Source organism: Canis aureus, chromosome 13 (assembly GCF_053574225.1).
Source record: "Canis aureus isolate CA01 chromosome 13, VMU_Caureus_v.1.0, whole genome shotgun sequence".
NCBI classification, from domain to species: Eukaryota; Metazoa; Chordata; class Mammalia; order Carnivora; family Canidae; genus Canis; species Canis aureus.
The window spans coordinates 16,095,577-16,122,355 of record NC_135623.1 but is presented as its reverse complement, the minus strand read 5'-3'; the positions used below and the strand labels follow the sequence as shown (position 1 = coordinate 16,122,355).

Here is a 26,779-nt window from a genome sequence, read left to right as displayed (position 1 = left end):
GTATTCTTTCCTGTTTACCTTTGCCTTCACCACATTTAACACAGGATCCTGAATAGAGCAGATATACAGTAATTACTAAATTTAAGAGAATTTTTGTTGACTTTGGTGCTCCACAGTGAATAACTTCTATTCCGATAGACATTTCAAAAACTGTTCTTTCATTCTCTAATGAAATTCTTCTCTTTTTATAATTGATTGTTCCTGATCTTTTTCATTCCTTCTTCCCAGTTTCCTCTTTATACTTTTTCCTGTGCTACATTCCCAGCCCCTCTGCATTTTTCTTCCTGGGCTCAGCCCCATGGTAGAGAGAGTTCATGGATTCCCCCATCTTTATTCTTTCCTTTATTCTTTTAATACTTAAAGCATTAATTAGCATTAAATTAATGCTAAATTTTCTTGCTGTGTAATAGTATTCATGTGGTCCTTGCATTCTAGGAGATCATTTATTTGAGGACAGAGATGTGTAAGTAGATCAATTACCTAATTAAACTGATGGTAGTAGAAAAGCAGCATTAGAAAGTGCACAGACCTCTTAGTGTCAGACCCAGTTTGAATTCCACATCATTATGGAGCAGTGAGAAAATTTCGCACTCTGAGCTTCATTTTTCTTGACTGTAAAATAGGGATAATAATTTCTTCAGAACAGGATTGTTGTACAGTTGAGTAACATGATGTGTGTCTAAGTCCCCTGCAGGTAGCAGGCATCACAGGGTAGCTGCTGAATGTGGTTTGTCATTGTTATGCTGATTCGGGAGCTGTAGGGAGATGGCGCAGGGAAAGTGACATCTGAACCTTCAAAATCTGTTTTCTGTTTCCTATCTGCTGGGCAAGTTCATGGGCATTTCTGAATCAGAATAGTTTGGGAAGTAGGTATCAGAAGCATGCCTGGGCAGTATAGGGTGGGTATTACCATGATTGCAATGAGAGTTTTGGGTTTGGGTTTTTTTTTTTTTTTTTAAAGCAGTTCAGCAATCTGTTTATCTGTAGTGCAATTTGATCCTCAAGGGTCAAATGTATATGTTTTTCAGGTAGTTCTCCCAACATTCATTCTTGAAAGAAGATCTCTTTTAGAAATGTATGCAGACTTTTTTGCACATCCGGACCTGTTTGTGAGGTATTTGACTGAATACTGTAGTTTCCAATTTTTAAGATGTTACTCATACTCAGTAGCTTTCTGTTGGTACAGGATAGATGGATTCCTGACGAAATTCAATTATCTGAATTTGGCAAACCTTTCTAAAGCACCTAGTGCTTGCCAGAAAAGAAAGTTGCAGTGTCTGCCCTTGAGGACCTTACTGTCTAGCTTCCAGATTCTGGCTCATAACTTTTAAATATCAGTTTGCAATATTAGATATATGTACAAAGGGGAAGATAAAGTTGGCACCGATTTACAAGGAGGTGAGTCCACATTGCTTTTCAGTGGTAGCAGGAAATTTTTCTTCATAGAGGATGTTATAATCCGTCTTCTCTGATTGTATTCCTTGGCCTGGGAGTGGGGTTGACTGGAGCTAGATACAGATCATTTTGAGGTTTCCCGATGGGTGGGCACATTGACTGACACTGGTGTACAGTTGACCCTCGAACAACATGGGGGTTAAAGGTGCTTACCCCCCACATAATCGAAAATCGGTCTGTACTTTTGACTCCCCAAAAGCTTCACTAATACTAGCCTACTGCTGACCAGAACTCTTGCTGATAACACAAATAGTATTAACAGATTTTTGTATGTTTCATATGTCATATATTGTGTTCTTTTTTTTTTTTTTTTAAAGATTTTTATTTATCTATTCATGAGAGAAACAGAGAGGCAGAGACATAGAGGGAGAAGCAGGCTCCCTACACGGAGCCCAGTGCGGGACTTGATCCTGGGACCCCAGGCTCACGACCTGAGCCGAAGGCATACGCTCAACCACTGAGCCACCCAGGCGTCCCTGTATGTTGTATTTTTAGAATAAAGTAAGTTAGAGAAAAGACATTATTAAAATCATAAGGGAAAATACATTTACAGTACTTTACTGTGTTTATTGAAAAAAATCCACATGTAAGAGGACCCGCACAGTTTAAACCCATTCAAGGGTCAACTGTATACATTTCTCAAATTCACCGAGTAGTTTGTTCTGTCACATACATTATACCTCAGTTCTAAAACGTCTCGGTCCTGGGTCCTCTCAGCCTGGCTTAGGGTGGACCACGCTGAGGAGGGCGGCATCAGCTTGTGTCCTGTCAGAAAGCAAGACATTAAATTTTCTCTTTCTCCCTTGCAGCATTAGTGACCAGAAGGATGCCAGAGATCGAATGGTTCAGGTTGTGAAATGGTACCTCTCCGCATTTCATGCAGGAAGGAAAGGATCAGTTGCCAAAAAGCCATACAACCCTATTTTGGGTGAAATCTTTCAGTGTCACTGGACATTGCCAAATGATACTGAAGAGAATGCAGTGAGTTTTGTGCTGATGTTTTTAGTGATCTTAAGTTGCATACTGATTCAAGATTGCATTTTATTTGGGGGTAGATAATGTAAAGGCAGTGATCCAAAGATGCTCAGCACCCACAGAACAGGGTTGTTGGGTCGGTCAGCATACTCTAGATATAGTGAACATGGAAGGGGTGGCATGAGATGAGATTCAGAGATCAGGTCATGCAAGGCCTTGTGGCCCATAGTGGTAATTTTGTGGCTTTTTGTTTTAAAAAGATCACTGTAATGATTTTGTGAAAAATGAATTGGAAAGGGGCAAAAATAGAAGCAAGGAGAGACCACTGAGGAAGTTTTGGCATTATTCCAGAAGAGACACAGTTTATTTGAGCTATATTGGGGAGGTAATACTGTTAAAAGAAAGGGGACAATCAGAGATGAGCCCTGCATGTGAGCTTTAGCAATTGATTGATGCCATTTACAAAAAGGAAAAAATATTACATTTGGGGAAGGGAAAATCAAGAACTCTAATTTGAAATATAAAGCATGAGTTGTACGTGTAAATGGAGTTGTCAGGGAGTCAGAATTTTGAGTCTGGAGTTAAAGGGAGAGATCTAGGCTAGAAATGAGGCTTTTAGAGATTTTAGTGTGTTTAGATGACATTTAAAGCACTGGAATTGGGTGAACTTACCTAGTAAGAGAGAGAAGAGCAGACCTGAGTCCTCAGGGCCCCAACATTTAGTAGCTGATTTGAGGAAATCTGCGGAGCCCTAGCCCACAGTCCCTGGCTCAGGATAGCCTCTGAGCAAACCATCCAGTCCTCTCTCCCTTTCTGTGGGATTCGTCACGTGTGTCTTTACTGAGGACAGAGGCAGTGCTGTGTGTCGTCCTTGCTTACTTGGCTGACATTGCTAAGTGCCTGCTGTCTGCGCACACCTGGCCGAGTCAGGCACCTCCTGCTTGCCTTCAGGGATGTCGTAAGGAGGTCTGGTCGGGGGACACCGATACAAAGCTGTAATTCCAGCAGTGACATTAAGTGCCATAATGACATTATGTGTAAGGTGCTGGGATGTGTGGAGGAGAGAACAGTTAAGCACTGGGGAGGCGGACTCCAGTTGTTAGACTATCCACAGTGTCCCTTGTTTATCTGTATCAAAAGAAAATGTTATGTTTGCTTACAGGAGCTAGTTTCCGAAGGGCCAGTTCCCTGGGTTTCCAAAAACTGCGTGACATTCGTGGCTGAGCAGGTTTCCCATCATCCACCCAGTAAGTCACCGAGCTCCTCTGCACCGTCCACTCTCAAACTGTTCTGTCTAAAGGGGGTCATTAAAAGCTCCATATAGCTGGGGCACCTGGGTGGCTCTGTCAGAGAACGTGCAACTCTTGAACTCAGGGCTGGGTGTGGAGCCTACTTAAAAAAATAATTTTAAAAAAAGCTCCACGATTGAGGTCACTTTAGTTGGTTTTGTGGCTGTCTGTCTGTATTTTTCTAGCCTTATGAAGATTGGCTCCTCCTATCTGTTCCTTGTGTAGGTACCGAAGGTTCTCTTCACTGATTAACTGCATGTAAAAAGCAGAGATGTGGGAAACGAACTTGTTATCCTTCTACGGTCATCTTACACATAACGAGCTGTGCTCTAGAGACCTCAGCCATTTTGAGAGTTTATATAAATTAGACGCGTATGTTCCTGACATAGTGGGCAAAGTGTATATCCCTAATGTCTCCATTGCTCAACGGTGTTAAGACTGGAAATACTGGGTGGGCCCAGGTTGGGCTAGGGCAGCAAGGACATGTGTGCTGACCAGAAGATTTCTAAGTCTCCAGGATTGCTACAGCCTCATGGTTCAGGGAGGTTCCTGCCCATATGGCCCTAAATGGTGCTTGCATTGGGATAAACAGGGTATAAAAGGCAGTTAGGTACCCCCTGGCCTCTTTCGATGCTATTCTTTGAGGGACATAAGGATTTTCCCCCTGAAGCCTGTTTTTTCTCCAGATGGAGTGGGAGAGGTGACTGTAGCTATGTAGTGTATTAAAAACAATTTTTGTTCAGTTTCAGCCTTTTATGCTGAGTGCTTTAACAAGAAGATACAATTCAATGCGCATATCTGGACCAAATCAAAATTCCTTGGCATGTCAATTGGGGTGCACAACATAGGGCAGGGTAAGTCTCTGCGCATGGGGTGTACCGGAGTATTAATAGAATTTTATTCTAATATGTGCTGGCCCCTAGCCTAGTGAGGGAAAATGGCACCAAGAAGGCCAGACTGGATGTCATTGTTTGCATAAAAAGCATGTATTTTGGGGAGGAGAGCAGGCATGGAGGGTGCAAGATTGTTTTTTCCTAAATTGAATGGAGTGTCCATCAACCAGACAATAAAGCCTTACGGCCACTTGACACCACTCCTCACACTCTCTATCCTTCTCCCCACAGGCTGTGTCTCGTGTCTAGATTATGACGAACATTATATTCTCACGTTCCCCAACGGGTACGGAAGGCAAGTAGAGCTGACTCCATTTCCTCCCCTCAGCTGGCAGCAGACCCTGCTGTTCCAAAGCTGTACTTCTCCTCTCATCCTCTGACCTGTCAGCCTTACCTGTGCTTTTGATTTTGCAGGTCCATCCTCACAGTGCCCTGGGTGGAGCTGGGCGGAGAATGCAATATCAGTTGTTCCAAAACTGGCTATAGTGCAAATATCGTCTTCCACACTAAACCTTTCTATGGGGGCAAGAAGCACAGAATTACTGCTGAGATTTTGTAGGTATTTTGTTTTTCTGCTTTGGTGCTCTTCTGCTTCCCTGAAATACTTTTTGTCTTGAACTATAACTTTTATTAGGAATTGACTATTTTAATGGTTTTGCCTTTGTAAACTTCTTTCACAACCTATATTTATGTCTGTTCCTAAAACCTCGTATCAGAAAGAGACCTCAAATCTGGGTTCAGTACAATCAGAGGTCATTCATTGATGGGATTTCCTTCCAAGGAACCCAAGAGGAGTCTTCCCAGATTGCCAAGTTACGCAGATCCTAGATTCTGGACTCCGTACTGCCGATTGGACCACAGGGCTAGTGTGTGCAGTGGACACCGTGATTCCCAGTGCAGTGTCTCCCGCATCCTCACAGTCCCTTTATCTGGCCTTTGCTGGGGAAAAAGAGTAACCATCACATCTCGGCTTGGTTCCGGCTAGGGTCAAATGAATACAGCTGTACTGTCTGGGTCACAAGTCAGTTGGGTGGATTCAGAATCTGGCTGGAAGAGGAGAATCTGCAGAACTTTGTCTTCCCTGCGAGGCCTTACTGGGACCAGTGTTGCAGATGGAAGATAAATGACTGTGGTTAACCAGTTTTCCAGGGAAATAACTGGGACGACATAATTAGCATCCAAAAATATCTTGAACAGGAAGGACCATGAACACATGATGAAGTTTACTAAACTTCAGTCAGAGAAAACGGGCAGAGCTCAGAGAGCAGCCGAGCCACCACTGGAATGCACGTGCACCCCCAAACAGTCAGGTGCTGGAGACCAGCAGGTCCAGGGCAGGCGGGCGGGCCTACTTCTCAGGGTCTGTGGAGGTCACCGGCACCCACGGGAACCGCTGGCTCCGCAGCATTTCCCTCCATCGTAGTGATAGAGTAGGAAGACTGCCCTCAAAACAGGGAGCAGAGAGAGCCCAGCCCTCCGAAGGGGCTGGAGCACAGGGTGAATCCCGGAGCTGTGTGGCTCTCAGAGTCGGTCTCCCGACTCCCTTACACTTAAAAATTAAGAACCCCAAAGAGCTTTTGTCTTTTGTCAAATAATATCCATTGATATTTCGCATATTAGAAATTATTTTAAAATATTTATAAATAGGGGTGCCTGGGTGGCTCAGTGGGTTAAGCATCCGGCTCTTGATTTGGGCTCCTGTCATGATCTCAGCGTCGTGGGATTGAGCCCCACGTCAGGCTCCGAGCTCAGGGCGGAGTCTGCTTGAGTTGTCTTCTCCCTCTGCCCTGGCTTGTGCACAGGAGTGTCCTCTCTCTCAAATCTTTAAAATATTTATAAATACATTTACAAAGGACAGCAATAGCATTTTTTATGAAAAACCTTTTCCAAAACTCTTCTTTAAAACATTTGTGAGAGGAGAGGCATTGTTCATTTTTTGAATTTTGTAAATCTCTGATACCCTTACTGGAAGTTTGCGGGTGTCCCGGCCCCGGGGAAACACTGTATACTTGTGGGAAAATGAGGGTGCAAAGGGCAAGTTGACATCTTAATTTGATGAAAATAGTTTTGACCTAAGAGTGTCTTGGGGAGCCCCCAGGTCCCCACCACCCTGAGAAGCGCTGCGCAAAGGCTTTCTAAATGTGGGATTCTACTGTTGTTCTTCCCCTTTGTCCCCCCTTCCAAAGCCCCCAAATCAGAAGAAACTTGTTTCAGTCCAGGAATGGCAGCTTGCACCCTTCTCCCCTGGGCATTTGCCTTTCTGAGCCTTTTAGAGCCACTTCTGTGTTCCTGCCAAACCCTTCCTAACCTGTCCTTTGTTGTGATGTTTCACTTCCCAAATTCCACACCTGCCACGCATCCCAGTCCTGTCCTCTAGAGGCCTGTTGGGTTTTTTGAGGAAAGGATCCTTCCTTGGAAAGAGGTCAATTTGACCGTTGGACCTCCGGACCCTTCCTTGGGATGGAAAGCCTGCCGTCCCGTGTTACATCCTTAAGTGAGACCTCCTGTGACCTTCATTTCAGCCCTTTCGCCCTTGCTCTCCATTGCTCACACACACACCCCATGGCACTTAGCACCCACAGTCTGAGGCGGTCTCCACATGAGGCTGTGAACAGCCTCAGGGCAGGCACGGTCTCCGCGTTTGTGGCCCCAGTACCCCCAGCGCAGGGCTCTCTTGCTCATCTGTACCCACTGCTCGTGGGACCTGGAGTCCAGTAGCGTCTTGTTTAGGGGCCTCATTCTTCCAGTTGGCTCGGAAATCCAGTTCTACGGGGCTGCTTTTATCGGAGACTTCACAGCCACTCCTCTGTGTCCTGCCCTGGGGGGGAGGGGTGCACTGATCAGATTCTTGGGAGAGCTTTCAATTTAGGACTAACAGAAATGTTTCCTTTTCTATCTAGTTCTCCAAATGACAAGAAGTCTTTTTGCTCGGTTGAAGGGGAATGGAATGGTGTAATGTATGCAAAATATGCAACAGGGGTAAGAACCTGTATTTCACTCTTACTTGAGGTGACGTTGAAGTGTAGCCTGCCTTCATCCGGAAATGGAAACACCAAGGCCAGATCTAGTGCCATCTCTTCAGGGAAATCCTTTTTCCTCCCCAGCAGTACAGTGAGATTTCTTTTCCCCCTCTCAAAACACTCAGTGTATGTTTAAAAACAAAAAACAAAACAAAAAACAAAAAACAAAAAAAACCCCTTGACATATATAGTAAACACCCAGTAAATGATGGCTAGATCATTACACTGGATGCTAGGTTTATAAAATTAAGTGCTAAACTAATTTGTCTGTGTTTGTATACACAGCTTGACTTTTTATGAGAAAGGTCTTTCCTGCCTGGCACCACGGGGACAGAAGCGAGTAAGCTAGTCCTTGACCTCCAGGAAGTCGCCAGCAGTACTAAAGTAGAAGGAAGGTGGCCTGGGGTTGACAGGAGCAATGAACTGGATTCTGGACTTGGAGACACTCAGCCTGAAAAGTGCTTCAGCGTTTAACATTAGAATCAGTTGTTTATGGGCCCGAGTTTTCTAAGAGATTAGCACTGAGCACGTAGCACAACCGCGCCATCTGGGCTGAGGGGCATGGGAAGCCGCGGCCCGCTTGCCAGTCGGGGTGGGATTTGGTTAGTAGGTCTGTTACAGGCTTCTGGAAAGAGGACTCTTCGTCCCAGAACAGGTGGGACAATACAACATCTACCTTCATTTTGTTTCCTAGGAAAATGCAGTTTTTATAGATACCAAGAAGTTGCCTATAATTAAGAAGAAAGTGAGGAAGTTGGAAGATCAGAACGAGTATGAATCCCGCTGGTAAGCGTGCTTCTGGGGCCGTGGCAGGCGGGGCCTCGAGGCCCGGGGCCTAGGGCGTAAGCCAGCCTGGTCGCCTGCTGCCCTAAACTGGGAACCGCCTGAGTTGGCGTGAGCGCCCCGGAGACGAACCCGTACGTGTCTGACGCTGGGGAGAGTAAGCATCCGCTGTGTGCTGGCCTGTCAGCAGCCTGTGGGGCCCAGTCGAGGTGTCTGCCCTCAGGTCGTACCCGGCGTGTTTCCGCACAGATCTCTGAAGGGACTTTGAAAACACTAGCCACAGTGTCAGGCTTTCAAAACGCCTCTTACTATCATCAAATAGTTTGAAACCATTGGAAAATTAGACACCAGCAGAATTTCTTCCTCTCCCATTTGCACGGTAGAATCCGGGTCTCTTGGTGACATGAGCATCACCCCCGAAGCTCTTGGTTTAGCGTATTAGGGCGTTTCTAAGTGAAGGAACGGGCTCTCGCACACCAGTACCGCACTGCTGTGTCGGACCCGTTAACAGCCTGCGTAGCTGGACTGCCCCATGGTGCTCAGCCTTCTCCGCGGGGCTACGCGTGCCCGCTTCCTGGCCCTGGTTCCTGCCCTTGCGAGGCGACGCCACACTTCCCCGGTTACCAGCTTCCGGGCCTTGGGAAGCAGCCACATCACTTAGCCCAGTCTCTACAGTTCACCTCTTGACTCTTACTCTGTTCAGACTGTGTCTCCAAGATTTCATTGTTCAAGGGAGTTTTTTCTGAAATGGAACTTTTCTCCCCTGATCTTACTTACCCTTTTGGTTTTTAACAAAGGAAACCCAAGCCCGGGAGAGGTGAGCCACTAACCCCAGTGCTGCCTTGCTAGCCTTGGTGGAGCCCCAGACAGACCTCAGGGTCGGTTTTGCTCTCCTCTGTATCGCATATCTAGCTTTCTGCCCATCCTTCTCTTCCTTCGACACTAGCAGTGGAATCCTCCGAGCCCATTTCTCTGCTTATGCCAGTGCCTTGGTACCACTTCCAGTTCGTCCCTGAACTGTACTTAAACCCGGTTGGCTTACACTTTGACGATGCTGTACTCAGCGGGTGCTGCACGGTCATTCTCAGGTTTGCTAACTCCTCTCCATTTAGTACTTAGCACTTTGACTTCTTTTCTTTAGCCTTTGGAAGGATGTCACTTTCAACTTAAAAATCAGAGACATTGATGCAGCAACCGAAGCCAAGCATAGACTTGAAGAAAAACAAAGAGCAGAAGCCCGGGAAAGGAAAGAGAAGGAAATTCAATGGGAGACTAGGGTAAGCTTGTTTGGGGAGCCTGCCCCGGCCCTGAGCCTCGCGCCCCTGTGCCCTGAGCTGTACTTCCGCGTCCTTGTCACTGACTGCAGAAGTACCGTACGTACCCCTTGTAAATAAGCCTGCTGATTGCCATGATGAGCCCTGGTCCCTGCCGGAAACTCGTTTTAGTGTAAGGAGGGGAGAAGAACTAAGATGATTTAAAAAACTATTATTTATAGACGTACAATGCAAATGAGTAACGGAGTTCTCCCCCTTTCTTTTACAGTTATTTCATGAAGATGGAGAATGTTGGGTTTACGATGAACCATTACTGAAACGTCTTGGTGCTGCAAAGCATTAGGCTGGGAAATGCAACGTTTACACCTGATGACCAGGGCAATAGGCATAATTAAGCAACAATCTTCCTTTGGGAGAATCTGTTCACTCCCTTCTTATTGCAGTGGTTCCTATCTCAGGGATACTGGACTTTCTGATGCAGATGAACAATTAAAACGAGAAAAGCTTCCCTCTTTTCCTTTTCTGTGGCAGTTACAATTTTGAATTCAGTCCTGAGAAAAACTTCAGGTTTTGAAAGCAAGAGGTCTGCTTTTTTCCCCAAACCCCATGCTCTGAAGAGCATTTATAAATCCCAGTCTTAAACCTTGCACACCTAGTATGGCTGTTAAGATATACACCTATTTCTTAGATCATATCAGCTTGGGTTCTACACACACACATATACATATATATACATATATACCTGATGGCAGATTTTTCACAAATACTCCATCTACTGTAAATATTGGTTCCTCTGAGTTTTAGAAACTTAGTGCAATGTATTAAAATCAAGTGTTAGGAAATTTCTTGGCCTCACCTATAACAACTTTTGTTTTGGAATTGGACTATTAAATTGTATCTAACTCTGGACTAACTATATTTAACTATACTCAGTGCTTCTTAAGGCTTCATAAAGTAATTTTTTCAAATTTTTTTAAATGTGTTTCTTTTATTTGGCAGCCTTGAATCCAAGAGCTAAGTAGCTTTACACAAGGACTCTCCTGAAGCAGTGGAGGGTCCATCCTTCTTCTCAGCCCTCCCATGTACTCTGTGCTCGGTGTTTAGCTCCCACCAGGCTATTCTCCAGAGTCCCTTGAACTCTCATACAGCACACATAGGGCTCCCAATATTTATCCAAAAATATTTTATTGCCTTAGTTTAGGAAGAGGGTTTTAGATTCCCACCCCACAAACAAAAAAGAATGCTACAGTAGCAAATGGCTCGTTCTGAAGAAGGGCATTACAGAACTGTCTTTATTTAAAAATACATTAAAAAAAAAAAAAAAAAAACCACCACCACGTATTAGCACCTAGTACTTAGGCACTAAGACCTGGGTTACACAGGGCCTCTCAGAGTTCCCCTACAGAACGGGGTCCTCCAGCTGAGAACTAGGACAGGCCAGGGCTTCTCTAACTGCTCCAGCAAGCTTTCTGGTCGCACTTGGCACAGCTGCTGCTCTCTGCCAGCTCCTAGGGTAACCCGTGGTTTCTGATTCACAACGTGGGGGGTAGGAGTGTAAATAAAGTTCTATGACGGCAGTGCAAAAATTCAGTGGCACTAGTAGTAGTGTAACTTCATAAGATACCAACACATTTTTAAATACACAATGCTTCAGGCCAACGAGACTGCAGTTTATTTGACTATTTTGTGGTAGGGGAGCAGGCTAAGTGTCGATGTGAAAGCCCTGATGTCGGTAATGGGAATGGTGGAGCCCACCAGCAAGGGGGATGTCGGCAGGTAGGTTAGCTGCATCACTTCACAAGAGTGGGACTCCTCACCCGAAGGGGAGCCGTCCTCTTCTGGCTCATACTTCCCAAATCCAACGACCTGAAAGAAGCCAAAGACTTGAGAACTAGGCTCACCAGATGCGGGCAAAAACCGGTCAGAACGTCTAGTACCAGCCCAAGCTCGGGGAAGGTTGCGGGGCTAACCTGATGGCTTAGAGCCAGCGTGGCAACCATACTCACGTGAACGCTGAGCATTTTACTTCCTGGTCCTCTGTGAGCCTTGAACCAGCTGACGAGGTCAGATTTTGAGAATGACTTCAGTGCTTCAATCTTACAGGGGAGAGGGAAGATAGGAAAGAAAGCTATAAAAGACAAGTGATACATTTTCTGGAAAGGTCTTACTAAACTCCCACACCCCCTGGGTTTGGTTCTGCTCAGCACCTGAGCATATCCTTTATACCTTCTAGAGAAGGATGAAAACGAGACTGTGTGACACCCTCGTGTCTCACAGCAATAGTGGTTAGCCCTGGCAAACGGTAGCGACGCCCTCGTTACAGCGGAGGAGCGCACAGCCGAAATCCACCATCACGTGTGCCGCCTCTGGGGGGCGTGCTAACTGTACACTCTGCCTTGAGAGGATACGGGGGCAGGGGCGGTGGAAACACAGGAAGAGAACTTGGTTGTCCCACAAGGAAAACTGGAGCGCTTACGAGCTGAAACCTCTTGTTAAATGGCCTTTCTGCCTCAGTGTCCTTTTCTACTCCACCATGGAGGGTTACACTGTCAGAGCGCCCTACACTGCAGGTCCCAAAGCTCTTTTGTGGGTTTTATTACTTTGGGCTAGAAGTTGTCAAAAGACCTACACCCAGAATCAATAAACCTGGAGATAAATTCCATAAAGACCAGAAGAGCAGAACCTGTTTTTCCCTCCACAAATTTGGTAGGGAGCCTCAATAAAAATATAAAACAAGTATATTACACAAAAAATACCCATACAAAACTGGGCATCGCTTGGCTGCCTATGGTGCTAGACAACCCATCTGGAAATTCAAGATTTGATGAAGCAAACCTAGATGGTCTGCAATAAGCAAACCTAGGTGAGCACCCCGGGTTTCTCTTCCACACAATATTGATTTGCTTGGCAGTGTGACTCTTAGAAAATCAGGAGTTCTGGTCAGGACTTCCTACTACCTCATGGGCAAGGCGGTCAAAGAGATACTGCTGTGTCACCACTTCGTTCCAGTTCCTGTCCACCTCCTCCCCAAGGTGGGTATCCTCACATTCCTTCAGCTTGATGAGAGCTGTGACCTGTTCCATCAAAAAGAGAGACCTTCAGGTACAGCATCACCCCAGTCGTCCCAGAACACTTGGTCCTGTTCAGTCTGGTTTGTGACAGACCTGCCAGCGTGACGGGGAGGGACGAAGCTAGGAGACACGGTCCAGTCAGGTGGGGCTACAAATCTCAAGAGCCAGCCAAAGGAACAAAAGACCAGACCAGCACACGCACCTGGGTGTTGAAGGCATCCTCAGTGAGGTTCTCTATCTTCTCCTCAAAGCTTGAAAGAAACTCTTCTATCTTCTTATCAACAATTTCAGAACTGAAAACACGTTCAATGACAAGTCAGCAGAAACCTGGCCTCAAGCAGAACGCAAAGGAGAAAAAGGGCTGCGGCATGTTTCTAGGAAAGAGACTGGGGTATTTTCTTCCCCGGCCTCAGCCCTCTTCCTCTAAGCTGAGTGAGAGACAGAACAGCAAAGGACCCAGCCCCTCAGCACTGAAGCAGTGACCAGCCAAGCCTGACCGCCCCAGAGCGCGACCCAGCGAGGCTCGTCCCCTGCCTGGTTCTAGCCTAGGTGCCGAGTCAGGCACCTGTGCTTTGCTTGTGCTCGGGCTCGCCTGGAGAGAGGAAACACTGACAAGCCCTGCAGCCCCTGGAACCATCACTGATCCACCACTGATCCGTCCCGCATCAGGCCACCTACGACCCACCCTCTGTCCCCACCCTCCACAGCTGTGACTAAGTGAAGCAAACCCTACTAGATCAGAGTTCCTGAGGTTTATTTATTTTTAAAGATTTATTATTTATTTATGATAGAGAGAGAGAGAGGCAGAGACACAGGAGGAGGGAGAAGCAGGCTCCATGCAGGGAGCCCGATGTGGGACTCAATCCTAGGACTCCAGGATTGCGCCCTGGACCAAAGGCAGGCGCTAAACCGCTGAGCCACCCAGGGATCCCAGTTCCTGAGGTTTAAAGGATGTGCCAATAACCCCCTCTCCAGGCCAAGAATAATAATAGCTGGGCCCATCTACTCACTTGTATTTAGTTGCCTGAGTCCCCACGGTGACAGAGAATCCTAGGATCCCAGATGTGTTCCTACATGTAGGGTAAACATGGTACCTACAGCCAGAATGAAGAATTCTGTGAATGCAGGCAGTTCCCAGAGCCCTGTCCTCAGAAGCTAGGGATGAGTGGGAAGGGTTTCTATACATCCTGACTGGACCTGACTCCTGAAAGAAAATCTGCAAATGTGTATGCATCTACTTCATTTTCGGGTTAGGGTGTCCACCCCTCTCCTGAACTGAGGACTACACACTAACTTTTTTCCTTGTCAATCTTTGAAACTTGACCAAACAAAACCTGATCATAGATGGTTCAAGATGCAAATTCTAGAAGTTCTGACCAGTCGGTATGACTCTAAAGCATGGAAGGACCAGTGAGCTCTGAGAGGCTGCTCAGTCAGGGTATCTGGTAAACCTCAGCCTGCAAAGTTAGCCCCAGACCTTCATGTGAGCTCGGTGCTCTCGCCAGCAGACTTACCCAAGGGTCTGCTTGGTTCGAAGGAAGTCAAAACAAGGCTCTTCCATGTGCATCTGTAATTCAACATACTACCCATCAGCCCAACTCCTCCCAGCAGAGAAAAGCTCCACTTCTAACTCCCAAGTGTTCCACGTCACCCCGAAGTCCAGCCTCCCTACTGCCTTCTTCCTAAATCGCCCAAGCCCCCTGTCCATGCTCATATCAGAGGAGAATACGAAAATAACCATCTCACCAACAAACAGGCCTCTGACCCCTCCTGAGTCCCTAGCTCCCGGGCAGAAAGGCCCGTCCTCCGAGTGGGTCAAGGGCTTCTGAACACCTCAACTCTCCTTTATTACAACTTACCACGAGCAGCTCCATGAGAGTGTATTCTTTCAGACTCCTGGTACCTGACTGAAAGGAGAGATTGGTCAGACCAACTGACAATCCGATGGCTTATGGGACTTTTGAAGAATCCAGCTATTCTTGGCAACCACTTTACCAGGTATCCATCCCATTCTTCTCTTGCCCCAAGAGAAGTGATCACACCCTCTGCTGCCATATTCTCAACAATTTTGTTTATACATGTGCCTTCCCACTAGACTAGTTGGCCTGTGAGGACAGAAATCATGCCCGATTATCTGCATGAGGTGAGTCCAGTAATACCCAACCTGCCAGCTCCTGCCCAAAGAACCCAAAGGATCAAACCTAAAGTCAAGTATTTGCAGTTCAAGGTCCTAAGGAGAAAAGCAGGAAATATTTGGGATCAATGAAGGATATCTGGACCTATTCCTCAGAAAGAAAGGGTATGAACAGAAGCTTCTAAGGTCATATACAGGGACCCAAAACAGCTGATAAGAGAAATACCTAAAAGGCAGATACCACACTTGGGAGACCACATCCCGGCTCTCCTGGAGAGTAGCAAAATAACATGGTTAGAATGAAAGGGGGCAGGAAGCCAACAAGCAAGGATGCTGCTAGTACACCCCACTGTCAGGCTCCTCTAACAGACCCATTTCTTTTCCTTCCCACTTCACTTGAGGAAGGGGCTGAAAGCCTATGTGCCCTGCAAGTCCTGTTTAGTCAGGCAAGGAGATTTCCTGTTCAAGATGCTCTCTGGGAAGAGGGAAGTGGTTTCCTAAGGAAAGTTTGTTTTAGAAGCCAGTGCTAAGAGGTAACGGATAGAAAGCACCTCAATAGACATGGTCTTACGATATGAAATCTCACCTAAACGGGAAAAGTACTATGGATTTTGAACAGCAGAAATACTGGAAATGTGGACAGGGCCAGGCCATTCCATTTATGAATTTTTTTTTTGGGGGGGGGGGGAGCTGGTAGTCATTTCAGCTTCAAATAAGCTGAGAATCTGGATAAAAACAAAGTAACTACAGCCAGAGGGTGAAGGGCTCCACACACAAGCTGGGTCTCTATGGAAAGCCATAAGTTCAGGGCCAGAAACACAATAAAAGGACAAGGCAACAGACAGTAAGGCCATATACCCCTGCCCAAAGCCCAGACCAGGGAGATCGTCACAGGGCCTGATGGAGAAGTGACTTCCTACTGCAGGATACCTAGGAACCACAGAGTTTAAGAAGTCCGAGATCAATCTGGACAGGCACAGGTCCCAGCTGTTCTAGAAGTAAGTGGGACTAACCACAAGCTATGGGCCAAGTGAGACTGTTGCAAAGCTCTTATTTTAAGCCCCATCCCACCTTTCGAGAATGGTGTGGAAAGAACACAGGATGTGAGAACAGAAGGAACAGGTTTAAGCCCCACACACCTCAGGCAAGTAAAGGACTCTGGACCTCAGATTCATCAAAACAGGTGATAAATCCTGTATCTCAGATGCTTTGAAACTTTTAATTACGATTCTGGTAGTCACTCTGTTTTGCTATATATTGATGGCTTGGTTATGTTTACTTTTGTCTCTTTTTCAAAACTGTCCTTTTAACAAATGTCGTCCTGCCACTTGGGGTTCTATCAGGAGGGATAGGAACTTCCAACCACTCTTCAGTCTCTGTCCCTCTGGACTAGTAGTTGAATGATTCGATGAAGCACTGGGATTGAGAAAGGATCCATTTCGCTAACAGGAGCAATTTTTAAGTGCAATTGCTTCAAGAGGACAAATGACCCTACGGATAAAACCACAGAGGTAACTGCAGAAGGGCCTTGAAAGTCATAGGGTCACTACTCCCGGGTACTCGACCTTCCACCAAACTTAGTGCCCTACCAGTCTTAGGCACGAGGATGGCTGTGTATAAAGGAGCCAACTGACCTGGTAGTACACCGTGACCTCTGAGTTGGCATCACCCTTGTTCAGAGCTCTCACTTTGCACAGGTGGTGGCCACCGGGCAGCTCTACCACCTGGAACTGCACAGGCATCTCCTGCTCCAGGGGCATGAAGTTCAGCTTGCTGCAAAAGAATGAGTGGGTCACTGAGCAGCGCCTTTCCCCTCTTCCCCTCACCCAAAGACGACTGTGAAGAGGGCGTCCGGCCATCCACAGTCCCTTCTGAGGGACTCTGTTTACATAGCCAGCTTCAAGGGAGCACCGTTCATTGTGGATTTAGCGGTAACTGAGCTGTGGCTCAAAGCCTTCGTGCTAATAGGAAGGTCCTACAGAGAAAACTCAAAGCAATACTCACTCAACAACATATTTCAGGAAATCCATGGATTCCTAGGAGGCAAAAGAAAAAAATAACTATAGCAGGCTCTCTTGACCCTAATTGCACTCAGAACCAACTAATATCAATATTATAATTGTTCGAGAAACCCTGGAAAGCAGTACGAAAGCAGATCTAGTCTGCCAACCACACTGATTATGATTGTTGAATATTAGGCGCCTCTCAATCGACCAGCTGCTCCTCTGTTCTCCCACTGACACTGTTTACCTGCACACTGTGACGTGGTCAAACTTAACTGCCCAGTTTAGCCCACTAGGCCGCGTCCTCTATGACACTTGTGACTATGTTTTCAAAACCTCGGTCTACAAATATAGACCCAGCACAGAGCAACAGAATAACACAGAACACTAAGTGAGTGCAGCCTCTCCCCTCTCCAGGCTTCTGTTTTCTTACCTATAAAATGGGGGGGGTGTAGGGAGGGTCTGCTCATCTCTACAGTGGTTTCTACCTGGAGCAACTCATGGTACTAAGTCCTCTAGACCAAAAGGACCCCCTGCCCAGTACTCTCATCATGCTCAGAAAAGCAGGTAGCTATCCCTGCTTTTAAACTTCTTTTTGTGGGAAGGAAAGAAACAAAGGCTAGTTTCGGGGCAGGGATAAAGACAGAGTGGAAGTAAAGAGGAGACAGCAGCCAGTCTCCAGAGTGGCCAGTTATATATCCCATCAAGGGGCCAGTCCCAAGAAACTGGGAAGCCATGAAGGAAGATGGTCAATAGCCAAACAAATTTAGGGAGAGTCCCAAACAACCATTCTGGGCCAGAAGAGGCCTCAGTTGGTTACAAGGTCCACAGACCTATCCTACTCAATATGTATCACAACAAACTCCTCATATGCCCCCAAATCTACTATTTTCCTACTCTTCCACCAACCCACTGGTTCAAGCAAGAAATCCAGGCATCATCCTAGACCCTCCCTCCTCTCACTTCCACATCTAATTAGTCACTGAGTTTTGGCCATCCTCTACCTATTTCTTTATTCATTTACTTTGCCTAACCTCAGGCTTCAACATCTTTAGCCTCATTTGTGTGTGTGTGTGTGTGTGTGTGTGTGTGTGTGTAGTAAAAGCATATAACAACATTTAGAATCTTAACTACTGACAGTTACATAACATAGTGTTAAATATACTTACAATATGTATTCTAAAATGGAAGTCCAGAACCTTGCAAAAAAGAAACTCTATACCCATAAAACAGCACCCCCCACCTTCCTATCTTCCCAACCCTTGGTAACCACCACTCCACTTTCTGTTTCTAGGACTTTGACTACCCGTGTGCATGTGTAGACATCCCTCACCATACCCCAGAGCTCCCACTTCAATCTCTAAACTGTTGTTTCCACACACCATCTTCAACAAGTAACCAATACCGTGTATTTACCACATCCGTTTCACTCAAAGCCCTGTCCATTACCAGCAGTCTTCTTCAAGAAGAAAGTCTTGCCCAGCATAGGGTGGCTGTGCTATGACAACTCTGACCTGTCAAGACTACAGAGCTTCCCTTTTTGCAGAACTAATGCAATTCCAGAGCCCACAAGAGCATTCAGACTTAACCAATAGCAACACAACACCTCACACTCACTGTGCTGGTGACATTTCCTTGTACCAGGCCTTCAACAAAGAGCTGGGATTTGAACTCCTTGACGAAGCTCAGCAGAGACTCGAGGGAAAGGCCATCCATCAAAGCCCGGTACTTGTCAATCATAGACCAACGGGCATATTCCAGGATTAAGAGCCGCACATCTCTATTCAGAGGGCAAAGAAAAAGTTTCATTGTTTTGAAATAAATTTTAAGATAAAAAAAAGACTTGGTTCAATTTCTACAGATGACATGTTTTTGAAGAGACACAATTTCTATCATAACTTAAGATAATCACCAAAAAGCACTTAAAAATACACATATAAAGTTATACATCGATTTGCTCATGGGTACAACTCACTTATCTTAGTGGCAAAGTAAAATATTTCACATTAGTTGCCAGATGAATCACACTCCAATTTAGAATCATTACTATTTTTATTTGAAATCTCACTAGCATGTTGTTAATTACTAGAGGCCAGTATTATGGGTATCTATGACTACAGTGACAACACAGTATACGTAGTGGCTCTAGGCCAGAATCAGACCAAACCCTACTCCGCCTCCCCACTCTAAACTTCCCTCTCTCCTCACACTAAACTATTTGTACTTGGCTAGTTACTTAACATCTGTGACTCAATTTCTTCATTTGAAAAGTGGTAAGTAATAATGACTACTATTATAGGGTTTGGGAGAGAGTTAAATATATATATAGTTTTTATATCTAGCAAATAACAAATCTCTAATAAAGAGGTATAATTATTAGTCTACTATATTTTAATAAGCTAGTATTCAGGAGTTATTGGATACAGAGCTATTTTTCATCATATTGATAGTTCCAGATCCTTTCTAATTTCTATCTGGTTATTAGTTTTTACGACATTTTGTGACCAGATTATCAGTTATTACAGGTCTGACTCTTAAATGCCACCTGCCTTGCTTCTGAATTGTTCACTTACGGGCTTCTTTGTAACTGTGTCAAAAGTAGGGCCTCTACATATGTTTGTGCTGTTTGCCATTTATAGATGGCCAGCAAGGAGTCACGCAGGGGCTTGTAAGCCATGTGCACAAAGGGCTATCTGCTCAGAGAGGACTCTCTTCTCCCTCCCACAAAGGCTCTCCCTGTTGACAGATGGCACCCTAAAGGGGTGCTTTTTTTGATTCACATAGAGGTACCTCTCGACTACCATAACCCCTGGACAAAAGAACAGGCTCTAATGAACGACCCAAGGGGTTACGAGTGGAGGCTTTAATCACACTCAGAAGCCTTTTTGCTCTCCTTTGGAAACCTGAATTCTGGATAGTTGCAGTTGCCAGATAAGTGATGGGTTAAGCAGTTTAACTCAGTTACCCAATATACTAAAACCAGTAGTAAAGCAAGTTTGAGCTACCACAAGGCCAGCACTTCTTTAACTTATTTACTTACAAACTTTGGGGGAAAATGCCCTTGTTTATTGTTCGCCTCTAAGTATAGTAAGCAGGCTTATTTTAGTCCTTCTCACACCTACTTAAGCTGGGTTAGAAATCCTATCACCCAATGGATGGTTTCTTAAACCACAGCCAATTCTAATTCGTCTGAAAAACAGCACTGAAACCATAGTCTCATTCCCCACACCTAACCCCTAGAAAGGCAAACCACTTTGACCACCTTCAGGCCTTCAAAATACAAGCTGATACTATGTATACCCACTTGGCCAGAGTCTCAGGCTTGATGAGGATGTTAAAGTAGGTTTTCTTCAACTGTTCAGTTATCATTGTAAATACAGCTGGTGTGGAACTGAACTCCGCTAAGTAATCAATAATGAGCTGAAATAGTAGCTAAAGAGAAAAGAAACAAGCACTTTAAGTAGAGAAGCACGAAATCCACGGTTTTGGGGCAGAGGTGGGGGGTAGGGGTGAAACCTGTTTCCATTGGTGTTTACCAGGGGCCCAGCATGGTAACAGGTATTTGTAGGAGAAATGAGAAGTACTGGTGATTCGAAGAATCTTCAGGAGCTAAAATCCTCAATAATTGTGAAATTTGGAACAATGATTCCTTTTTTTTCCTTTTTAATAATTTTCATGGGTATTCTTAAACACTTTTTTCTTCCAAATAAATAATTTTTTTATTCAGCATCTCCACTGCACCTAAATGTGATTTTAACTGGGAGGACATTACATTTATATATTAATTTTGGTAATGATAACTTTCTATCAAGCTGTCCTATCCAGAAACATAATGAGTCTCTCTCTTAAAGTCTTTTATAATATGCTTCAGTAAGATTTCTGATTTTATTTACATAAATTCTATACTCTTCTTTATTCCTAGGTATTTTATTTTTCTCAATATTATATAATACAATGTTTTTTCTATCCATTTCCACATGGTTATCGTTACTACAGGGAAAAAAAAAAACCCACTGATGTTGATACCGATCTTGTGACCAGTCACATCGCATTATTTTTTACACTTCAGAGACTTGGGGTGCCTGGGTGGCTTAGTTAAGTATCTGCCTTTTGCTCAGGTTATGATCCGTCTCCCATCAGGCTCCCTAGGCAGCAGGAAGTAAATTTTTTTTTTACTTCCTACATATTTTGTATTTTTTATTCCTATTTTGTTTTTCTTGATACTACGTAATGGAACGTGTATTTTAAAGTAATCACTAAACCCAACATGGGGGATCCCTGGGTGGCGCAGCGGTTTGGCACCTGCCTTTGGCCCAGGGCGCGATCCTGGAGACCCGGGATCGAATCCCACGTCAGGCTCCCGGTGCATGGAGCCTGCTTCTCCCTCTGCCTATGTCTCTGCCTCTCTCTCTCTATGTGACTATCATAAATAAAAATAAAAAATTAAAAAAAAAATTAAAAAAAAATAAAAAATAAACCCAACACGGGGCTCAAACTGACAATCCCGACCGAGATCAAGAGCTACATGCTCTACCAACTGAGCCAGCCAGGCAACACCCCCATGAAGGTTTGTATTTATTGTATTTAACTAATTTCCTTCTATTCCTTCTTATTAAGGATGCCCACTTAATTTATCAGATTATTTTTTGGCATTTATTACTTATTCATCTAATGTTCCGTTTGAACTGTTATAATGATTTGTGTTCAGCAACTTTCAAATACTGAGCAACAAACCTTTCATATTCCTAGCTTTTGGTCACATGAATTTTTCTTTCTGTTACATTATTGGATTTTCAAATTTTTAAAATGTCTGAATCTATATTATATAGGGTGAAACTGGTGTCTAGGTTGAGAGAGAAAAAGAGAGAGATTTATAGATTCTATGCCAGGTTTTAATATGAAGGCTAGGTAAGCTTCATAAAATTAAGAGTCTCAAATACTTGTCTATGGCTTATTTTTTTAAAGATTTATTTTTATTTATTTATGATAGACATAGAGAGAGAGAGAGAGGCAGAGACACAGGCAGAGGGAGAAGCAGGCTCCATGCCGGGAGCCCAACGCGGGACTCGATCCTGGGACTCCAGGATCACGCCCTGGGCCAAAGGCAGGCGCGAAACCGCTGAGCCACCCAGGGATCCCCTATGGCTTATATTTTTAAAAAGCTCCCAAGGTAATTCTAAAATATACCTCCTAAATGACAACCAATGTATTAGGCTTTAATCTGCATGGACCTTAAGCTATATTATATTAAGGCCTCTGAAGATTGACAAAAGTCAAATATTCTACAATGTCTCCTCCTAAGGCCAATCTTTGTTCTCTGGGGAAGATGATTAGGGCAAGGGTATAAAGAAAAGAACTATACTCGGGTTTTTGCTAAGACACAGAGGCCTCTTAGCGCAGTTCTAATTTCTGCCAGGTACTTTGCTCCAGATTTTTTCTTGTTTGAACCTAGTTCCCTAAATCTTGATATATGTTCTACAAAAGAAATCAAGATATAACATTTGTTGTTGGATATACTGCATTATTTTAGCTGGTATTTAATGGTCTATCCCTCTTAGCCAGCATTCCATGTTCTCTCTCCTTTTGCTTATGAAAGTTAACACTGAAACATTCCTTATCAAAAGATAAATTACTGACAAGGTATAGATCATGTTTCTCAAAGGCTCCTAAATTTAGAAGGAAAATACAACACATACCCGAAACAAAGGGACAGAGTGAAGGAAGAGCTTGGAAGGATACAAACACTTGACTTCTACTCTGTCAGGCAATGTTCCAGGTGCTTTAAATTTGTTATTACCGTGTGAGTATGAAATTAATCTCAAACCGGTCCAAAATGCCAGTGGTGGCCACCGAGAAACTGACAGCAAAAGGAAGTGAAATCAAGCCTGAAGCACAGGCTACATTGCATGCATTGCTAGTAATTAATGAATAGATGTTGCTCTTATGTGTGGCTCAAGTTAGAATAGCTGTCACCAGCCAAGAAAACACGATAACCCACATTAACAAACATTTCTTTCTATGTACAGCAACCCATGCATAAGCCTCTATGATTGCTGCTTTAGGGGCAACAAATAAAATCCAAAGCTCTCTACGAGCAAAACAGAACATCTGTACTTACAGGTAGTTTGTGGTTGAATCCTTTCACTCGAATAATTAAACCATGTTCTCCAGCTACCAACTTATACTCTAGCTGTGCCACATCTGCTTCATAAGCTGGTTCCGCAAGGTTATGGGTAAGGATATTGACAAAGATATCAAAGAGGACCACACTGAGAATATAAAGTGAAAACAGCATCATTAATTGGCAAGAAATAAACACGAACAAACATGTTTTGGAGTAGGAAACAAAGTGGTTATACTACTTTTACAAAGACAGTGGTTACACTACTCCAGAATGTAAAACCGTATACTGAGTTCAAAAGTAAATACAGTTTACCAAGGACTCAATTTTATAGGCACACTACAGAACACCTCCCTTCAGCAATGCTTCCCCATCTTTGAATTGTTATATACACATACTGAAAAATGGGGTAAGTGTAAAAGGCATAAAAAACAATTGGCCCAAAGGCTCTGGGCCGTCCCTGAAGCCTAAAAATCTGAGGGAAGGGAGGCAGCTAATACATTTTTTCAAGTGGTATTAATATTAATGCTGCCTGTTATTCTAAGGTTAGATTCCACAGTTTACATGGCAAAGGAAAGTAAGTAGTAGACTAACATTTCCTGAGTACCTTCTATGTTTCAGACACATTTTAGGCTCCGACCTCCCACAGTGCAGTTATCTATATATAAATACATAAGTTATTTGCTATAAAGTATAATCAGATTCCTTGCCAGTTTCTTTTTTTTTTTTTTTTTGCCAGTTTCTAAATATAGGATCAACAGATGCATTTGTTCCCATTACAGACTAGAGCTGATCCAAACTCATTTCTAATGAACTTTCTCAATCCAGTAATACTATGACTACCCTATATTATCAGCATGTTTTACACCTGGGTGCTAGAGATAAAGCAGCCACAATTCCATTTAATGTTTAGTATCAATATGAATAATTTGTTTGCGGCACAGAAAAAAATACACAGATCAGCAGCACAGCTCAGTACTGATAGAGAAAATGACAGAATGATTCAAAATGAAACTAAACATATTTTCCAGTAAAGTGGACAATTGCTTACTTTGCTGCAGACTTTTGTATCAAAGGTGAAATCAGATGGAAACGTATATATGCTAAAAGAAAAAAAAACATAGATGAGAAAATACAGGCCAGAGGCCTCAGATATTTTATATACCTGCTATATGCCCCTAACATCATGTTTCCTAAAAATTCTGAAATTAACTACTAGCCCTTAAATCCTTGTTACATTTTTATCCTGACATGTCTTTAAAAAGTAGTATTTACCACTCTAAAGAGTGTCCAGAAGGCACACTTTAGTCTATGGGAAGGCCAGACACATAAACAGATATAGAAAGAAGCCTAGGAATACTGTATTTATTTATTAACAACTTTGGTCAGAGAAAATGTTTACAGAGGTATACATGTCAAAAACGTTAGAGAACCCCAATACTCACAGAAAGTCATAGCAGACTTTCCAAAGAAGCTGAATTTAAGAACATTTTTGAATGTTCTTAAACAATGTTTTGAAATACTGATTGATTAATTCAAGAAACACCTTCCCAATAAATTCAAGAATCTCTGAGGGCCACAAAACAGTTGTGTTAAAATTAGGGATCTGGGTTAAATGGCAATGAAGGGCTCTCAGCTTTTTTTGATCCCAAGCTGCTTCCATAAGTTCCTATGTGATGCACAAGAACAGAAAATAAAAAAGCAACACAGTTTAAAGTCAACAACTCTGGAGTCTATTTAACTAATCAGTGTACACTGTGATTCCTTTACAATGAAAAGCAAAATGGTAAAGGGAAAGAGTGGAGGATTTTTCACATTTGTAATGCTGGAATAGGCTATCTATTGTGTTTAAGAATAATTTCCTTCAGCGTACTCTTTTTGTCTCTTTAAAAGTAATGTTTAAAACATACCACCCATTCCCTAAGATGGCTAAGCATCTGGCTCTCCTCTCATTTAACTGCAAGAATTATTTAAAAACATTTTCATTTTAGCCTTGAATCTTTATTTCCTAGAATCTATATGTATATGAGGATTTCTGTGACCTCAAAGAAGTGCAGTATGGTTCTGACAAGTTAAGCCTAGAAAAGATCTTCAACTGGAAGAGGAAGGAGAAAGGGAGACAGGTGATAGACACATGGAAATAGGTTGCTACCAAGTGGAGAAAGAGTCGCTAAGCTTATTTCACCCCTGTTATAGAAGGAAACATTTTACCTTTGGGAATTTTGAATTTGTTGTCTTTCTTATACCACAGGCAACCTTGTGGAGTGTTCACAATTTTAACAGGGTATTCTGTCTCTGGGCAATCAAAAGCCTTCAACATGAAGTCCGTGGCTAACAACAGAAAAGAGTAATAATTCATCATGTAATTCAACATGATTCCCAACAACCTGTTCTTGGGTTTAGAAGTCTAGGTAACTTTTCTTGGTGGCAAAAGTAAGCCAAATTCAAATGCTAGAATACAATACGTTAGTAGAACAATGCAAAAAAGAAAACTCTCTTGGCCTTAAACTAAATGAACTCTGAAATCTATAATTTCCTAAGGACTGGTTCTGACCTTTCCACACTCTGCTTCATTACCTTTCTCAAAGCCAATCTTAACTGTAAGAGGGACCCTTAGGATAGTTGTATAAACCAATTTATAAACAAATCCATTCCTGAATGAGAATGTCAATTTTTGTTATGTTTTATAACAAAAACGTTCTAACAAAGTCAAACTAAGTTAATGAAAAATTCTTTCATCAATATGTAGGTGAGAAATAGCTACTGAAAGGAAAACAGAAATAGAAAAAACTACTTGTTTCTTTATTAAAATGAACTGGCTTGTTTAAGATACTTAAAGTTCAAGATGTGGAACTGAATTGTCTAAAATATGCGAGATTTTTTTAAAAGGTTTTTCTTCTAAAAAAATAAAAAAAAAAAAATAAAAGGTTTTTCTTCTAATTGAGGTTAAATTTACATAAGAAATTAACCATTTTAAAGTGAATAATTCAGAGGTATTTAGTACATGCATAGTGTTGTGCAACTACCATTTCTATCCAGTTTTGAAACATTTTCAGCATCCTAAAAGGAAACTTTTATATCCCATGAAACAGTCACTTCCCATTATCCATTCCTCCCAGCCACTGGCAATCATCAATTTGTGTTCTGTCTCTGTGAATTCATATATCCTGGATATTTCATTTATAAATGGAATCATATATAACCCTTTGTGTCTGCTTCTTTAGCATAATGTTTTCAAGGTTCATCTATGTTGTAGCATATACATCATTTTTTTTAAAAGATTTTATTTATTTATTCATAGAGACAGAGAGAGAGGCAGAGACACAGGCAGAGGGAGAAGCAGGCATCATACAGAGAGCCTGACGTGAGACTCGATCCAGGGTCTCCAGGATCACGCCCTGGGCTGCAGGCGGCGCTAAACCGCTGCGCCACTGGGGCTGCCCTATACATCATTTTTTATGACTGAATATTATTCCTTTGTATATATTTACCACAATTTGTTTATCCATTCATTTACTGATGGACATATGGGCTATTTCCCATTAATGAATAATACTGCTATGAACATGCATGTACATGTATTTGTTTGACTGTTTTTAATTCTTTTGGGTATATACCTAGGAGTGGAATTGCTGTGGAAAATAGCATTGAATAAATTAGTTATATACAGCTGTAATCTTTGACCTAGACCAGCGGCTTTCTCAAAGTTCCATTTTTCCCATTGTAAGCTAGTAGACAGGGAGACAGAAGCATACACATAC

The 26,779-nt window shown here is 43.3% G+C and overlaps 2 protein-coding genes across 12 annotated transcripts in view; one reads left to right on the top strand and one right to left on the bottom strand.

Annotated features, from left to right (window-relative positions):
- OSBPL9 (oxysterol binding protein like 9) overlaps window positions 1-10,667 on the top strand; it is a 161,602-nt gene extending 150,935 nt beyond the window's left edge. For all 8 annotated transcript variants that reach the window (XM_077844936.1, XM_077844935.1, XM_077844932.1 and 5 more), the window contains 10 exons: window positions 1,029-1,114; window positions 2,265-2,436; window positions 3,593-3,677; window positions 4,463-4,573; window positions 4,844-4,907; window positions 5,027-5,167; window positions 7,513-7,591; window positions 8,327-8,418; window positions 9,557-9,692; window positions 9,958-10,667. In XM_077844936.1, the coding sequence (XP_077701062.1) occupies window positions 1,029-1,114; window positions 2,265-2,436; window positions 3,593-3,677; window positions 4,463-4,573; window positions 4,844-4,907; window positions 5,027-5,167; window positions 7,513-7,591; window positions 8,327-8,418; window positions 9,557-9,692; window positions 9,958-10,032 (1,041 nt within the window). In that variant the 3' untranslated portion in view covers window positions 10,033-10,667. The remainder of the gene's footprint in view (window positions 1-1,028; window positions 1,115-2,264; window positions 2,437-3,592; window positions 3,678-4,462; window positions 4,574-4,843; window positions 4,908-5,026; window positions 5,168-7,512; window positions 7,592-8,326; window positions 8,419-9,556; window positions 9,693-9,957) is intronic.
- Window positions 10,668-11,338: 671 nt separating this feature from the next.
- Window positions 11,339-26,779, bottom strand: part of NRDC (nardilysin convertase) — a 90,968-nt gene continuing 75,527 nt past the window's right edge. For 3 of the 4 annotated variants that reach the window (XM_077844920.1, XM_077844922.1, XM_077844921.1), the window contains 14 exons: window positions 25,230-25,349; window positions 24,070-24,121; window positions 23,016-23,166; window positions 20,202-20,329; window positions 18,515-18,677; window positions 16,899-16,930; window positions 16,529-16,667; window positions 14,620-14,667; window positions 14,275-14,327; window positions 13,771-13,854; window positions 12,963-13,053; window positions 12,647-12,763; window positions 11,696-11,785; window positions 11,339-11,555 (listed from right to left, as the gene is read on the bottom strand). In XM_077844920.1, the coding sequence (XP_077701046.1) occupies window positions 11,361-11,555; window positions 11,696-11,785; window positions 12,647-12,763; window positions 12,963-13,053; window positions 13,771-13,854; window positions 14,275-14,327; window positions 14,620-14,667; window positions 16,529-16,667; window positions 16,899-16,930; window positions 18,515-18,677; window positions 20,202-20,329; window positions 23,016-23,166; window positions 24,070-24,121; window positions 25,230-25,349 (1,463 nt within the window). In that variant the 3' untranslated portion in view covers window positions 11,339-11,360. Of the gene's footprint in view, window positions 11,556-11,695; window positions 11,786-12,646; window positions 12,764-12,962; window positions 13,088-13,770; window positions 13,855-14,274; window positions 14,328-14,619; window positions 14,668-16,528; window positions 16,668-16,898; window positions 16,931-18,514; window positions 18,678-20,201; window positions 20,330-23,015; window positions 23,167-24,069; window positions 24,122-25,229; window positions 25,350-26,779 lie in introns of those variants that run through there. The other variant, XM_077844924.1, reaches the window with a different exon arrangement.